This window comes from Oryctolagus cuniculus, chromosome 17 (genome assembly GCF_964237555.1).
Source record: "Oryctolagus cuniculus chromosome 17, mOryCun1.1, whole genome shotgun sequence".
NCBI classification, from domain to species: domain Eukaryota; kingdom Metazoa; phylum Chordata; class Mammalia; order Lagomorpha; family Leporidae; genus Oryctolagus; species Oryctolagus cuniculus.
The window spans coordinates 20,695,856-20,712,280 of NC_091448.1; the positions used below are offsets into that span (position 1 = coordinate 20,695,856).

The 16,425-nt window shown below is 61.7% G+C and overlaps 1 protein-coding gene across 5 annotated transcripts in view; it reads left to right on the top strand.

The window, feature by feature from the left end:
* Nucleotides 1–16,425, top strand: part of ZNF385C (zinc finger protein 385C) — a 44,474-nt gene that overhangs the window by 5,794 nt on the left and 22,255 nt on the right. For 2 of the 5 annotated variants that reach the window (XM_051824997.2, XM_070060695.1), the window contains exon 2: nucleotides 14,167–14,418. In XM_051824997.2, the coding sequence (XP_051680957.1) occupies nucleotides 14,169–14,418 (250 nt within the window). In that variant the 5' untranslated portion in view covers nucleotides 14,167–14,168. Of the gene's footprint in view, nucleotides 1–1,360; nucleotides 6,762–10,748; nucleotides 10,941–12,571; nucleotides 12,848–14,166; nucleotides 14,419–16,425 lie in introns of those variants that run through there. The other 3 variants (XM_070060694.1, XM_051824998.2, XM_051824996.2) reach the window with 3 other exon arrangements.

Here is a 16,425-nt window from a genome sequence, read left to right on the forward strand (position 1 = left end):
GCGCCTAGATCCCAGGCTGTGGGGTTGGCTGGGGAACCCCACCAACTCCAGAGGACTTAAAGTAAGGGCAAACGATTGAAGATCAAGATTTGGTTCTTGGGTCGGTCTTTGTCAATACTGAGTTTTCTCATATCCAGTTCTGGTCCTCTCCAGGGTGACTCCTTCGTTCAAACCCCTGCAATCTAGGGAGGGAGGGGTCCCTGGGAGGACAGGAGGGTGGGGGCGGACCTTCCGGGTGGGGCTGAGGGTTTTCCCCGCAGTGACGCAGAAGCCAAGAGAGTTGAGGCAGAGAACAACCCGATCAGATTTGCTTTTTAATTAAAAAAAAAAAAGGTTTCAGGTCCTGCTGAGGACAGCCTGGGAGGGAGGGGAGATGGGAAGTGGAGGCAGAGAGGCCAGCGAGCAGGCTGCCAAGAGGGCCCAGGGGAGTGAAAGGGGCAGGGTGACCCTTGTCACACACACACTGCAGCCCTCGCCGCCCCCCCAGTGACGTCACGGTCAGCCCCCCCCACCCCCTGCAGCTCCCACTCCTCCTTCCGCACGCTGTTCTCCCCACACCCCACAGTCTGGCCACTCACAGTTTGCCCAGGGCGGAGCCCCAGAACCGGGGTGTTTGCCTTGGGGCCCCCTCCTCCTCCTCCTCCTCCTCCCACTGGAAGCTGCCAGGCCCGGCCAGGGAAGCCCTGCTGAGGTTGGGGCGGGGCTGAAGGAAGGGTCCAGGCCTCTGACCCACCCACTGGGAGTCGCGTGGCCGAGGCAGCCCAGCGGCCGCAGAACTGGCGGCCATGCAGACCCAGACACAGGGCGCTTTTCAGGCCCGTGGCTCCGGGCTCAGGGTGTGACCCTGGGCAGGGCACAAAGGCGCCTCTGTCAGTGCGGGGGTGCGGCGCCCACCTGGACCAGGCCAGGCGCCTGGGGAGGGAGGGGAGGGGATTGACCCGGAGGTGGTGCCTGAGGTGACGCAGACCTGAGGTTTGAGGGTCATCGGGCAAGTCACTTCCTGTGCTTGACCCCAGTCTTCTCACCTGCAGAGTGGGGCTGCGGCCCCGTGTGGGGCCCTATTTACTCCCCCACTCCGCATGAAGTGCTGAGGACCATGTATGTGTTTGCTAAAGTCTTCACAAACTGGGCCCAAGACAAACCTCTGAAAGAGGGTACAATTCATCCTCATCTTACAGATGGGAAAACTGAGGCACGAGCTAGGAAGTGGCAGGATGGCTACACTGTCCTGGAGAGGAAGAGGGAGCACTGGGCAGGGTGCATCCTGGGCCACCCTTGCCCGGAACGGTCATTGTGTGTCGTTGTTGTTGTCGCCCATCCAGGGCTTGGCCTGTGGGGCGGGACCCAGAGTGATGGGGAGAGGAGGGGGACCCCACAGGAGGAATCCTGGGATGAGGGGCCTGGAGGGGCCATCGCCACCCTGCCACTGCTGGCTCCAATGTGGGAGCAGCCGTCCCAAGCAGATGCCGGGGAAGACGACAGACTGACTTGGCCCAGATGGCCCCGGGGCTTCGTCCGAGGGGCTGAAGCTGGTGGGAAGCTTCAGGGTACCTGGGAGCCTAGAGGCAGGAAGGAGGCCTCCCTGTAGGAGGGGGCTTAGCAGGCTAAGGGCAGGGCCCCTGTGGCAGTAGCTGTCCCTGCACGGCTGCTGGGGTCAGCATGAGGAGGCCTCTGTGCGCAGGCCTGCTCCTGGGACACAGCTCTGGATCTGCCCGCTCGTCTCAATCCCTGGGTGCTTGTTAAAAAGGCGGACACAGGAGGTGGGCATTTGGCCCGGAGGTTAAGACGCCCGTGTCCTGTGCGGGAGGACCTGGGATCTCTTCCTGGCTCTGCCCCTGATTCTGAAGACAGTGATGAAGGCCCAGGGTCCCTGCCACCCACGTGGGAGAGCTGGATTGAGCTCCTGGCTGTGGGCTGGCATCTGGGGAGTGCACTGGCAGACAAGAGTTCTCTCGCCCTTTCTCTTTTTGTCTCTCTTCCTGTTGAATAAAATTTTTGTAGAAGGAAGTGGCAGATGCTGTACCCCAGCCTCAGCCTGGGAGCGCCGTGCGGCCCGGGCTGCCTGACACGGTCCCCAGGTGAGTCTCCCGTAGCCAGGTGCACGTTCAGGGGCCTGCAGGCTATGGGGCTTCCACCCTTGGCTGCACATCAGCCTCACCTGGGCAGGGTTTGAAGTCGGAAGCTCAGGCCACTCCCAGCCTAAGCCCATTACAGGCCCCAGGGAGGTCTTGGGGTACCAGGAGTCTTCAAAGCTGCCCAGGTGACTCCAGTGAGCAACCACGGTCAAGGGCCCTCAGGCAGGTCTGTCCCTCCACCGAGACGCCCTCCCTGACCACTCATCTTCAGTTCTCATCCTCCTGGGCCTCAGAGGGAAGCCTCTGCCTCCTGCCGCCCCTCCCCCAGGTGCCAGCACCGCACGAAAGCTCCTGGGCCATTTGTTCACCACTGGATCCCCTAGAATGCAGGGGCTGGCATACAGCAGGTGACAACAAATGTTTACTGAGGGTATTTATTGAACCCCTACTGTGTGCCAGCCACAGAGGGAGACACTATCCCCTTACCACCTTCTAGCTCTCCCAGCAGCCCCACGGGGGCCAGTCCTGCAGCTCACAGAGCCGAAGCCACTCGCCCGAGGCCTGAGGGCTCCAGGCTCTGCACTGCCTCCCGGCCCTGCCGTGGGAGTCGCGTGGGTGCTGCACAGAAGGCCTGGGGGGCCGGACGTATGCCATTGCCCCGCCTCTGGTATTCCTTAGCACTGGCGGCAGGTGTTGCAAGGTGTCCATCCTGGCCTGTGACGGCTGCATGCTTCCAGCCACCGGGCTCATCTGAGAGGTAGATGCCTTGACGTGGTCACAGCTGCTCCCTGGCCAGCATGCCGGGCCGTGGCCGCCCCACCATCTCCTCCATCAGTGGGCTTAGAGCCTGCCCCGCCCCCCAGCCCGGGGGATCCCGGGTCCCCAGGGCCACCCTCGGCCTCCCAGGCCTCCACCCTTGTGAGGCTGGGCTGGGTTACAGTCTGTTTCTTGTACTGAGGAAGGGGAAGGACCCCCAGGCCCAGGGTGGGAGGACCTGCTGAACACAATCAGGAATTCAGTAAAAGCTTCGGGAAGCGCAGGGCGGGCCAGGGCGGCTCCATGGTCTTCATTTCTCAGAGTTGATCCTGGCTGGTGGTCAGCACCACACCGGCACCTTCTGAATGCGGCCGTTTAAGGACGAGGGAAGGTGGGCCCTGGGTCCCCAGCCTTTCCCCTCCCTTCCATGGGGCAACAGGACGAAGTCCTCCTGGTCAGCTGCCTGCCTGCCTGTGGGACGGCTGCAAGAGCAGCTGCTGTCCCGGGGAGGGGGCCGCCCTAGCTCTCGCACACCCCAGCGCCCAGCCTCTCCTCCACGCCCCCGGCAGCTCTGCCAAGCCGGGTGAGGAGGTTGAAATAATTTCCGTTGCATTGGCAACAATCACAAGTTGGATACAGCTCCAGCCCTGGGAAGATTGGCAGCAGGCTGGCAGCCTTGGGAGGCCAGAGGAGGGGCAGCAGCAGGCGGGGGCTGGGCAGCCTGAGCCGGCAGAGGGGCTCGTTGGGGAGCGTCTTGGCATCCAACCCAGGCCCCTTTGTCTTCCTTCTCATTTTGCCCCATTAGTTTTCTTATTTTTATTTATTTGAAAGGCAGAGTATGGGGCAGGGAGGGAGAGAGAGAGGGAGAGAGAGAGAGATCCTCCACTTGCTGGTTTACTCCCCAAATGGCTGCAACAGCTGGGGCTGGGCCAGGCTGAAGCTGGGAGCCTGGAGCTCCACCCTGCTCTCCCACGTGGGTGCAGGGGCCCAAGCATGTGAGCCATCTTCTGTTGATTTCCCAGGCGCATTAGCAGGGAGCTGGATCAGAATTGGAGCAGCTGGAACTCGGATTGTGCTCATATGAGATTCTGGCATCTCTGGCAGTGGCTTAGCGCCCTGCACCCCAGCGCCGGCCCCACCCCATGAGTTTCCGGCACACAGCTGCGAGGATCCTTCTGCCATCCAATCCTCGCCCCTCCCCCTGCAGTGGGCGTTTCCTGTTTGTATGGGATTAGCTGGGTGTTTTCTGATTTAATCTCAGCCCTCACCCTTGGGTCAGGGGAGTTGTTAGGTATTGTTAGTGTTCCATTTTACAGACAAGGAAACTGAGGTGTACAGAGGCGGGACATGCTCTTGGTCACCTGGTTAGTGAGTGGCAAGAGTTTACCCAATTCCAGATTATTCCAGTTCCCATGGGTCCCCACAGATGACAGGGACACCCGACGCCACCCATGCGGGACAGACTGTCCTGTCCCCTGTGGCCTTTCGCCGGGGCCTGGAGCTCGCGGGCCCGGGGCCAGGAGGAGACCGCGGTGGTGGGAAAGCCGGCGGAGTCGGGGCTGTCAGCTGCTGCTGCTGCTTTCTGAGCAGACTTTGAAAGTTTAATGTGATAATCTCTTCCTGATTACTGCGACCAGGGCCTTGGGCTCATCCAGGACTCGCCTCCAGCATCGCGGGAAGAAGGGGGCTGTGCCGCGTCCCCCTGGCCTCTCCGCCCTGGCCTCGCCTGTCCGCCAAGGAGCTGAGCCTGGTGTCTTGTTTGTCTTTTTTTTTTTTTTTTAATCAGTGGGAGGAAGATGTTTCTGGCTCATGGTGGGGATGACGGGGGAGCCCGCCGCTTCCCTTTCCCACGTGGGATGCGATGTTCTAGAAAGGTACCACTCCTGCTGTGCAGCCCCAGGGAGTCCTCACACACACCCCAGCACCCCAGTGTACCGACTGGGAAAGCGAGGCCCGTTGTCTCCACCGCGTGCCTGCCCAGGAGCAAGCCAATTAGCACCGTGTCTGCTTGTGTGTTCCCAGCGCCTGTCTCATTATTTGGGGATTTATGTCCCGGTCACCGTGAAGGACATCTGTCCGGGTTTCCATGGGGGAGCTGGCCAGTGGTAGCAGGAGGTGGTGCCGTCCTGCTTGGGCAGGATGGGGATTCGATTTCAGGGAGATTTGCGGCCGGTGGGGAGCCGCCCAGGGCACATGGTGACGCTGGGCTATTTTAGGAGGCTAAAGGTGGAGGAGGGGGAGGGGTGGACTTGTTCAGGCTCTGTGGGCCTCTGCCTTTGCAGTGGGGCTGGTGGGTTGGCTGGGGAGGGGTGGGCCCAGCCCAGGGGGGTGCTTCTCCCACCGTCCGGGGACCCAGGGGCATCTGCTGACCCTAGGCTGGGCTGTGAGCACAGCGCAGGCATGGAAGCTTTGCCACGGACTTTGCTGCGGCTGGGAGCCTTGCTGATATCATGGACACTCACTAACACCACGTCGTGGAAGGAGAGCACTCCGGGGAGGACGGGGGGGGTGGTCAGGACACGGGCACAGCCTGTTCTGGGAGGGTAACACTGGCTATGGCGGTGCCTCTGCGGCCCCATGTCTCAGGCGGGGACCGGTCACATCCAGCTAACGCAGCCCGTGTTGGGAGCGGGGCTCAGGTTGTGTTGGGCCACCTGCGGAGGTGATCCCCCACCCCCTGCCCAGGCTCATGCCGCCAAAGCAAGGGGGGCCTGGGTCCTTCCTGGGGCGAGCAGGGAGGGCGAGGAAGGGTTTGCGCCGTCGGGCACCTGCAGCTCCAGTTACTCGGCAGGGACTGTCCGGGTTTTCCTCCTCCCCCTGCCTCCTTTTAGGAATGAAAGCCACTGGGCAGCTTGGGGTACGTGCAAAGGGGAGAGCGAGCCCAGACTGGAGGCAACCAGCTCCGCCCCTTCCAGCGGGGTGGCCTTGGGTTAGTGGGGGCCGAGAAAGGCCAGGGTTCTATGTCCAGGGCTGCGAGTCATGCTAGAGGTCTAGGGGCAGCCACGTTCCTGTGGGTGGCACTAACCTGGCACCTGGGGCCAGCAAACCCAAACATCCGCCCTGCTACTCAGAGTTCCAGAAACCCGGGCGGGGACAGGGAGGCTGCACTCAGCAATGCGTCCCCTGAAAAGAGACCCCGGGATTCACGGGCCCTCCGCTGTGCCCCGAGCCGACTCAAGACTGCAAGACGGTGTTGGAGATGGTAGAGGCCAGGGGAGGTGGTGCCACCCGTGCTCTGCCCCAGGACCGGGCAAGTCTGGGTGCACTCAGAGGGCTGTAGGCGGGACGCCATTGATTCTGCCCGGAGAGACTTGGGAAGAAGCTGCCAGTGTGCTTAGTGGCTATAGAAGGTGGAGCGTGCTATTTCTAGAAGTCCAGGGAGCAGGCCTAGGGCCAGCACATGGGCATTTAGGAACTTATGTTGCAACCCCCCCCCCAACATGAATGAGCCGACCGACAAGGGGATGGGCGTTGGGAGGTAGTGAGCTCCCCGTCGTGGACATGATCAAGCAGAGGCGGAGAGTATTTTGTCAGGGCTGCTACCAAAGGGAACAAAATGACCTCCAAGATCCCTTCCAAGTCTGAGCAACTGCCTTGCTCCACTGACAGACACGGGGTGTGGACTGTGGCGGGAGCAACGTGACTGGGTGGCTGAGTGTGCCGGGGGTGGCCGGGCAGGCACGGTGTACCGTGACGGTCACCCCCACCCTGGAACGACTCGGAAACGATTTTGGTGCCGGCTTTATTGGGATAAGGATTCGTGTACCATCCGATTCACCCCTTTAAAGTGTGCAAGTGAACATGGATTTAAACTGGAAAGTTCATTCATTCAACAACTATTTGTCAAGCATCTGTCAGGGATGTAGCAAGTGTTGTGCTGTTGCTTTGGATACCTGGGAAATAAAGGCCCAGCCTTGATGGGGGAGACGGGTAAGTGTCCCAACTAAAGGATTATAGCTTGGGGGATGCACTAAGAGGGCAGCAAATGGGGCTAAGACAAAGAATAAAGGAGCTGGGGAGAGGGGGTTCTGGGACGGCAACAGGAGACAGCTCAGTAGGTGCAAAGGTCCTGAGGCAGAAATGCATCAAGGGCACCAGGATCAGGAAGAAGTGCTGGGAGACTGGGTGGCAGCCCAGAGTGCGACCGGCATTCTGGGTTCTCCCAGCCCCAGGCCTGTCCAAGTCGCTGAGCACACCCACACGCTTCCTCTGGATGCAGGGGCCACGTCTGCCCCCTTTCTCAGGCTTTTGTTCTCTTTTGCCTCCCCAGGAACAGAGATGGCAGGGCTCTCAGGAGGCCCAGCCACTGGCCCCTGCGTCCCGTCCTGCCTGGCTGGCTTCCTGCCCCTGTGTGCTGTGCTGCAGCCCGGGTACTGATTCTGCTGGAGAAACAGAAGGGACCCCAGCCCCGCAGGCCACAGAAGGAGCCCCCGTGGGCTCTGGCTCTCTCCCCTGAGGCCCAGGAGCAGCCTGGCATCTCCCATCTGGCGCTCACTTCCCCAGTGGCTTTGAACCAGTTCTTAAGGCCCCTACTGTTTCCGGTCTGCAAAACGGGGACCAAACTCGCTTGAGCCGAGTGGTTATGGAGCCTGAACGCGGTCCCTCCTGGCTCCCAGGGACCCTCAGCTTCCTCCTCCTTTTCCCCAACAGAGGAGCCAGTTCTCAGGGAGGTGTGGCAGGCTGGCGGGAGACGGCCAGTTAGAGGTCCCCTTCCTGAGGCTCCGGGACCTCTGGCAGCCCAGGGACACCGCGGGGGACAGCCACAGCGGGGAGTACTCACCAGCAGGCCCATCTCTGCAGCAGGCCAGCCCCTGAGTCCCTCTGGGGCTCTGCACAGCCAGAGCACTGCACAGCCTCTCTCCCGGGCCACCTGGCCCCTGCCGGCTCAGGGCGGCGCGCCTCCTGGCACCTGCTCAGCGCCAGGCCGCTGGGGGCGGGCTCCAGGGACACGGTGGCTGCCCCAGGGTGTGCGGGGCCGGGGACTCGCTGAGCTTAGCCGCCCTTGGTGGCTGGGGGCTGCTTGACGCAGCCCGGCACGGGTCGGGAGTGCCCTTCAGGTAGGCGCGGGAGCCGGGCTGGGGACTGCGCTACTGGCTCTCGGTTCCAGAGCTGCATACTCGCTGCGGGGGCCCAGTAGTCAGGAGGGGGGCTTGGAGGGTGATGGGGTGCAGGTGGCTTTGACCTTGTGGGATTGGGGGCAGAAGGTAAGACTCTGCCCCATCTTATTTGGGAGGGAGAACAGGAGACCTTGTGGGACACTGAGATCAGGAAGGGGATCGCAAGGGGGATGGTAGCACCCCCAGCTCCCCCTGGCCCGAGGAGGCTGGGGCTACCTGGCAGAAAGGGAAACCCCCCATCCCATCTGGAAACCTGGGTGGGCTAAATAACCCTCCTTCATTTCCTGAGGAGTTCAGAGACTCCAAAAATCAGTGCACCCCACAGAGCCCTGGGGATGGGGTAGAATGGAAGGGTGGGGAGGGGAGCTTCTTGTCTTTGAGGATCAGGGAGCGCACCTGCCAGCCCTCCCTCCCCTGCCCCTCCATCACTCTCAGTCTTTGGAGGCCTCCACCGCCCCCACCACCACCACAGTGCCTCATCTTCAGCACGGGGAGGCAGCATCCTGCCACCCACCCACACCTCTGAACCAGTCCACGGAGTCCCCAGCCCTCCTCTCTCCAGCTGGACTCGGTTCCCCCGCCCCGCCCGGTCTTGGAAGTGGGGGCACCAAGGGTGGGCAGTGGGGTTTGGGGGAGCAGTCTTCCTTGGTCCTATGGGGAAGTCGAGGCGGAGAGCAGGCGGTGGATAGGTGGGGCTGTGCCTGCGTGCTGGGAGGTGGCAAGGTGACAGGTGGGGTTCCCTAGGCTTCGCCTGGCAGCAGAGGCAAGAAAGGGGGTGCAGAGGCTAACGCTACCTCCTGACCCCCCACCTCAGAGGCACCTGCTCTGCCTTGCCACTGTGGACCCTGCAAGGAGGGACGCCAGCTAGACAGCAAAAAGGACTTCCTTCCGAGGGTGCTGAGGTCTTTGGGGGGAACTCCTGCTGTCAGGAGAGGCAGCTCCAACCTTTGGGGGATCGGGAGGAAGCCTACACGATGGGGAGTGAGGGCAGACAGACCCGGAGGAGACCGGTGGGGGCCGGTGACCTCATCTCTGGGCCAGGTGCTCCCTCACCTCCCATGCCCTCTTCCTCTCTTTCCTTGGAGCTGAGTGTTGACTTTCAACAGCTCCCAGCCAGCCCCGCCCCAAACCCCCACACCCAGAAGTCCCCAGGGGAAGGTGACAAGCTTCCTCTGTTGCCACTTGTGCCAGGAATACAGTGGCTGCCTCGGCCTGGCTCCCATGGGGCCCCCACCTGGCCCCTGACAGCTGGATCTGCCCTGGGCAAGCACTCGTTGAGGTGGGGGGTGACCCCAGCTCCCTGCACCCACAGGTCATATAAGCCCTGTGTGACCATGCACCCCCTCATTGCCCTGGGAGAGCCCCAGGAACTGCAGGGGGCCCTGGGGGGAGGGCATTTGGGCCTGGGGGTGTGGGCTCACACTGTGCTGGGGTGAGAACAGAGAGGGCTGCGCTGTGCAGCTGGGGGGGGTGGTGGGAGGGTCCTGGACCCCTGCTTGTGACCCGTGACTGATGGGGCGAGGCCCCCAGGTCCTCATCCCTGTCCCTGTCTGCGTCAGAGCGTGGGGCCGCCTGGCCCTGCTCGCTTGCTCTCTGGGACTCTGGTTCTGAGGCTTGAGGGTGACGATGTTTTGGCAGTGCCAGGCAGGTGCTGGGCACGCGCTGCTGGCCAGTTTGCTCCCAGCCCCCACTCTGCCTTTCCCTGCAGCTCAGGTGGGGCGCCACCCCTTGCTCTGCCTGAGAGATCAGCCCAGCCCAACGCCCCTCTTTAAGGATGGGGACCGAAGCCCAGAGGGCAGGGACCGGCCCACTTTGGCCAGCCAGGCTCTCATCTCAGCCGCGGGAGGGTGGCCGTTGGCAGCCGCGGAGGAAAATGCCAGAGAGTAACTGGGCTCATTAAGGGCTGGGTGAGAGAGGCCCTCCTGCCCTGCCAAACGCTGGGGACAACTTCTAGGAGGCCTAGAAACTTCTTCCCCTTTGGGAGGAAGAAGCAGCTCTCCTGAGGACCCCTGGCCCAGGCGCCACTCCTCACCTGGTGGCCTCCAAGTCCCTCCCTGCCACGCCCCTTTGCAGCGGCTGAGGACCCCGTGAGCCCCACACTCACCCCTAGCTCCACGGGGACAGACGCGCAGACAGGCAGACAGAAGCCCTGGGCCCCCAGCTTCCTTGTGTGAACCTGCTTCAAGTTCACGGCTGCCTGGGAAGGTGGGGAACGGAGGGAGGGTTCTCCCCCTTCCTGTGGAAATCCCGGACAGACAGGCACCTGCCAGCTCCTTTCCTCGGCTTTCCCCTTGCCCCGCCTCCGGCCTCTCTGGCTCCAGCCCAACCCTCCCAGGAGCCCCTCCCAGACTCTGAGACTCCTCCCTCGCCACCCTGTACAGAGTAGCCCTTGGCAGGCTCTAGGGAGAGGTGGGAGAGAGCAGTGGTTAAGGACGCGAGCACCTGGGGCCCGTGGCTCACTTTGTTAATCCTCCCATGTGGGCGCCGGTTCTAGTCCCGGTTACTCCTTTTCCAGTCCAGCTCTCTGCTGTGGCTCGGGAGTACAGTGGAGGATGGCCCAAGTGCTTGGGCCCTGCACCCGCATGGGAGACCAGGAAGAAGCACCTGGCTCCTGGCTTCGGATCGGCGCAGCACCAGCCGTGGCGGCCATTTGGGGAGTGAACTAGCGGAAGGAAGACCTTTCCCTCTCTCTCTCTCTCTCTCTCACTCTGTGAGGCCATCATCTGTGATGTGGATAACAGGCTCTCCAGTGCCACCTCATGGGGCTGTGACACTCTCAGGAGCACCCAGCGCCCATTGTTACAAGGAAAGGTGGGCTTAAGCAGCTGAGTGGTGGACATAGGCAGGGAAGCTTCTAGAATCAGCTCTTGTGCCATCTTTCCATTGACTGGGAAGCAAGTCCACTGTTCTTGGACCCCCGGACCCCCATCTCCTCATCATCTGTTAAAGGGAACGTGTGGACTAGGCCCTGTCCCCGGGCGGGCCCAGCTGGGTGAGGCTTGCTGGCTCTGAGCAGGGGCCAGGGCACGGGACTGGTGGTGGAAGTGCTGTGACGCTTGCCTGTGGGTGCCCCAGGCCTGTGTGTGCCCTGGGCCGTGCCCACCCCTCCACATTTTCTGAGCAGAAGCCCTCGCTGGGCCAGAGCAGGGCAGCTCCTCCGGGACAGCTGGGAAGGCTGGGTCAGGCAGGACAGGCCGCAGCAGGCCCAGCAGCCTGGCTCGGGGGACGCAATTAGCCCGGCATGCAGACGGCCCTCGAGGCCAGCGGTTGTATATCACGGAGGTTTAATCGGCTGCCTGGCAGATTTTTGTCCACTCTCTTGGGCCACGTCCCCAGCCCGCCTGTCATAAATTGCACTGAGATTTCAAAATACCCCGTCCCCTTGCTGGCGCGACAGGCAGCCCTCCTGGCACGGCTGGGGAAGTCACTTCTGCTCCTCCCTGGGGAGCTAGACCCTCCTTACCCGCCCCCCCTCCACCGACGACGCACACACACAATTTTGCACCTGGGACCTTCTTCCTGCCCATTCGTCCTGCTGGGAGGGAGGGCGGGGGAGGCAGGAGATGGCCCCATCACCACTGTCTGGAGCTGAGGGTGCAGAATAGGGGCTGGGGGCTCCCGGCAGCATTGGGAGCCCTTTTCACAGTGACCTCCAGCGTGACTTCATGGGGAAGGGGCTGTGTCCAGGCCCCTGGACCCATGACATGGCTCTGGCCGGGGGAGGGGATGGGCGGTGGGTGCAGCCTAGCAGCCTCTTGCTGACTGAGGGGTGGTCTTTGCCCTCCTCCTGCCCTGGGCTTTACTGGGTCTCCCGGCTTGTCTTCCCACTGGATGCTAGCTGTGCCACCTGGAGGCTATCTCTGGTACTGCAGCCCAGCCACTGCACCAGGCAGGGGGAATGGGACCCTCAAACCACTAGGCACCTAAGATCGCAGCAGGGTCAAACCCTTGGTGCATTAATTTGCTACGGCAGCCACAACAGAGTGCCACGCACTGGGGGGGGGAGTGCTTAACAGAGATTTATCATCTTCCAGTTCTGGATTCTAGAACATCAAATCAAGGCGGGGGGTGCTGGCAAGGGTGCTTCCTTCTTTTAAACAAATTCAAGTTATTTTCACTTTTTTAAAAGATGATTTTTTAAAAGATTTATTTTATTTATTTGAAAGAGTTACAGAGAGAGGTACTGAGAGAGAGAGAGAGAGAGAGAGAGAGAGAGAGAAAAGTCTTCCATCTACTGGTTCACTCCCTGATTATTCATAAGGTTGGGTCTCTCTGAGCTGTGAAGTAGAATCTGCTTTGTCCTCATGCCGGGCCCCTGGCAGGTGCTGCCGCGATATCTGGGGTTCCTGGGCTCATGGGCGCACCCCCTGCTGTCTGCTCCATCTTCCATGGCCTTCTCCCTGTGTGCGAGTCTGTGTCCAAGTCTCCCCTTTGTAGACGGACACCATTCATCTGTAGAGGACTAGGGGCCCATGCTACACTAGTGTGGCCTTATCTTTTTTTTTTTTTTAGGATTGATTTATCTTATTTGAAATTCAAAATTACAGAGAGAGAGAGAGAGGGAGACAGAGAGAGAAAGAGAGATCCTCCAGACCCGTCGCGGGTTAATAGTAGCTGGCTTTGGCGGACAGCTCGTCCGATGCCCACAGTGGTGTGCGTGCCTGTGACTCAGGAGCTCTTACTCACTGCCCCTCCTGCCATTTGCCCATTTGACAGATGGACAGATCGGGGAGAGCTCCGGTCGCCCAGCCAGTAAGCGACCACGGATTCGAGTCAGCTGTGAATCGGCTCAGAGCTCCTGCTCCATCTGATCCACGCACACGCAGTCCCCACGTGTGTCACGACAAACACAGGTTGCCTGGGCCCACGGCCCAGAGAACGACAGGCAGCTTCCCGAGGGTAGGGCAGGGCATCCGGGACTGCAGGTGGTTCCTCAGGGGTGGGCCCCGTCACTGGGGGTGGGGCCTGATGAGATGATCATGATCTGATTTGCTGGGAGCCTGGGCCCGAGGCATCCCCTAGCTCACTCCCCAGATGACCGCAACGGCCAATACAGGGCCAGGTCAAAGCCAGGAGCCCGGAACACCATAGGGCCTCCCACATGGGTGCAGGGGCCCAAGCACTCGGGCCATCTTCTGCTGCTTTCCTGGGTATATTAGCAGGGAGCTGGATCAGAAGTGGAGCAGCCAGGACTCAAACAGGTGCTGGTGTCACGGGCGGTGGCCTAACCCACTGCTTAAGGCCGGCCCCTTCAGCACCATCTTGAGGGGGACATAATTCGGTCTGGACCAGGAAATGGGCTCAGTCAGACCTCACTCAGGCCCTCACCTTGAGGCTGCCCCAGTCTGAGGGGGAGACACGGGCTCTGCTCCCCGGAAGCCCCACCTAACACAGGCAGGGAGAAGTAAAAGCGGACACAGTGTGGTCTGAGAAAGGGAGCCGTGCAGTCCCTGAGGGACAGTTGGGGGCCGACATGTCGGAGTGTCTCTGAGAAGGGAGCTGGAGGCAAAAGCCTGCCTGGGTGATGGCTGGGTCCAGGTTGAGGGGGCATGTGCACGTGTGTGCCTGTGCATGTATGTGTGTGCACGCACATGTGTGTGCATACATGTAAATGCATGTGTGCGTGTGTGTGTGTGTGTGTATTCAACAGGCCCAGATCTCTCCCTGAACACCAAGTGTGGTCTCATTATGGGTAACCAAGGCAGCAAAGGCCTCTGGAGCCCTGTGGGGCAGGGGCTGGGGTGGCTTCGCACCCTGTCACCACTGGTGAGCGTCACCCTGCTGGGTGCAAGGTGCAGGAAGATTGGGTCCCTGGGCAGAGGCTGCTGTGTCCCCAGGACGCACTGCCACATGCTTGCCTGTCACAGGGGTGTCAGCGCCTGCTGTGGGGCTGCAAACAGGACTCCGGCTTCCCAACGTGTGACTGCACGGCCACGCCGCTGTCTCCCCCAGCGGCCTCCTCTCCCCAGCCCTGAACTCTGCCCTGTGGCCCTCTCAAGCCCCAGGCATCTTGGCCAGCCTCCTTGTGTGTGGGTGTTTCTGACACCCTGCACAGTCCCCACACATTGTAATGCTGCTGTGCTTGAAACAGATCCCACGACGCCCCCTTTGCCTCTCCTTGGGTTGGGGGCCACCAAAGACTGGGGCGTTTCAGCTGGGATGCGGGGCCCCTGGCTGCTGCCGCATCGATTTCTCTCTCTCTTTCTCTGTCTGCTCAGGTATGAAGCGGCCGCTGAGCCCATCGCCCCCGGGTGAGAAGGAGCCCCCCACAGCTGGCCCTGCTGAGTGCCCCCCTCGGCCCCCCGAAGCGCCGAAGCCCAAGCGGGAGAGGAAGCGGCCGTCGTACACGCTCTGTGATGTGTGTAACATCCAGTTGAACTCCGCCGCCCAGGCGCAGGTGCACTGCGGGGGGCGCGCCCACCAGAGGCGGCTTCGGCAGCTCAGCTTGGGCAAAAGCCCCTCGGGGCCAGGTCAGTGTGCGGGGGGGGGGGGGAGGCAGCTCCTACGCAGTGCAGGCCCCCCAGGGCTGGAATCCCCCTGTCTCGACCGCTGTGAGTGGCTCTGGGCCCGTGGCCTCCCTCTGTGGGGTCTGAGGCTCCTTGATGACATCAGGTTTTGTTTTGTTTTGTTTTTACATCTGGACAACTGCAGGGTCGCTGAGGCTCCTTCAGCCTCCTCTTGAGGTCTTGTTTCTGGGGGCCCTCCCCTTGGGGTCTTCGGGGATCAGGACCCCTAACGAGCATTTCTCCAGTGCGGGGCCCAGGCGAGGACGGAGTTGCAGACAACGGTCTACCTGTAGGGAGTCCCAGGCTCCTGCCGTGACCTCTGAAGGCCGGGGTCAGCGAGGTGTACGGCACGGGCGGCCCCCTTCCTTCAGCGGCTGGAGTCACGGCCAGGGTTTCTGCCTGTCCCTGTCCGGGGTGACTTTGCCAAGGTCTGGCTCGGAGGGGCAGCTGGCTATGGGAGCTATGGCTCTGTGGGAGACGTGGATGACTGCACCCGTGAGGGTGATTCCAGCTGACAGGCACCAGGCACCGCGGGGGGAGAACAGCCCAGGCCTCTGGCTCGGCTTGCAGGGGACAGAGATGCAGCACCAGGCCTAGTGTGTATGCGTGTATGTGTGTGTGTGTGTGTGTGTGTGTCGGGGGCGGGGGCAGGAACTTTCCCAGCTCACCGGGGGAGCCAGGGAGCCAGGGGGAACCCACCTTGCAGCCCAGGCTGCCATTGGCAGCCCTGAACTCACACACCCTCTTGAGAGCTACCTGTTCTTTTCTTAATTTTTATATTTTAATTTATTTATTCGACAGACAGACAGATCTCACATCCACGGATTCAGTCCCCAGCTGCTTGCCATGGCTGGGGCTGGACCAGGCCGAAGCTGGGAGCTCAGGTTCAATCCATGTCTCCCATGTGAATGGCAAGGACCCTTGAACTTGAGCCGCCATCTGCTGCCTCCCCAGAAGCCCATTACCAGGAAGCTGGAGTCAAGTGCTCCGGCGTGGGGCCTCTTAACCCTGGGCCAAATGCCCGCCCCTGCCTGTTCTTGCGATGATGTTCCTGGGGCGCCCACAGTGTACCCGGCTCCTGCTCCACACACGCCCTGCCCTGCCCTGTGGGGGGCTGCAGACAAGTGCAAACTACTCTCCCTCTGCCCCACGGCGGAGTCTGCCCTTTGGGGCAAAGCCAGGCATGAAAGGCACAGATGCTGTGGGTGCCAGGGGCTCACAGGCAAAGGGACCAGTGCAGGGGACACCAGCAGAGGCCCCTGAAGGAAGTGGGGGCTTGGCCGGTGCCTGGGTGAAGGGAGAAGGGGCGGTGCAGGCAGCGGTCGTGGCACAAGCAGAGGCCAGCAGAGCTCTGTGGCTGGGACCAGCCGCCCTCCTGGGCTCTGGGGTGTGACTGATGGGTGCTGCCATCCTGTGTGGGGAGGTTCAAGTCTCATTCGTTCAAATACTTGCTGACAAGCTGTTGTGTGGGGATTCCTGTTTGTAAAAGGAGAGTGCTGTCTTCGTTGCTATAGGCAGCAAGATGGAGCCTAGAGCCGGAGTAGGGTGCTTTGAGCATCAGAGGAGGGGGAGGTGAGTGCGGACGCTGGAGAGGGGAGAGCGAATCCCAGGCAGGGCGATGGCCGGAGAGCCGAGGCACCGCCGCCCGGCCGCCCGGGCCTTTCCAGGGGCAGCGAGCAGCCTGCTGGCTGTGGGGAGCCACCCAGAAGGGCCCGGCGGACCCCGAGCTGATGGGTGTCACTAACGCATCCTGAGCAGGAGCAGGCAGTGACTCTGGGTGTCCCCAGCAAGGGTCAGGCTTGAGGTACAGGGGACGGACAGGGGGTGTAGTGGGGAGATAGATTCCAGAACCTTCGCTGTAGCAGAACCGTCAAGATGTTAGTCACCAACTCTGATGGAGCTCCGGGGGCCCAGGGACCACTCTGGCTTGGGCCATGTGTAAGGAGAGCTGCACTGTCAGAAAGGGGGTGC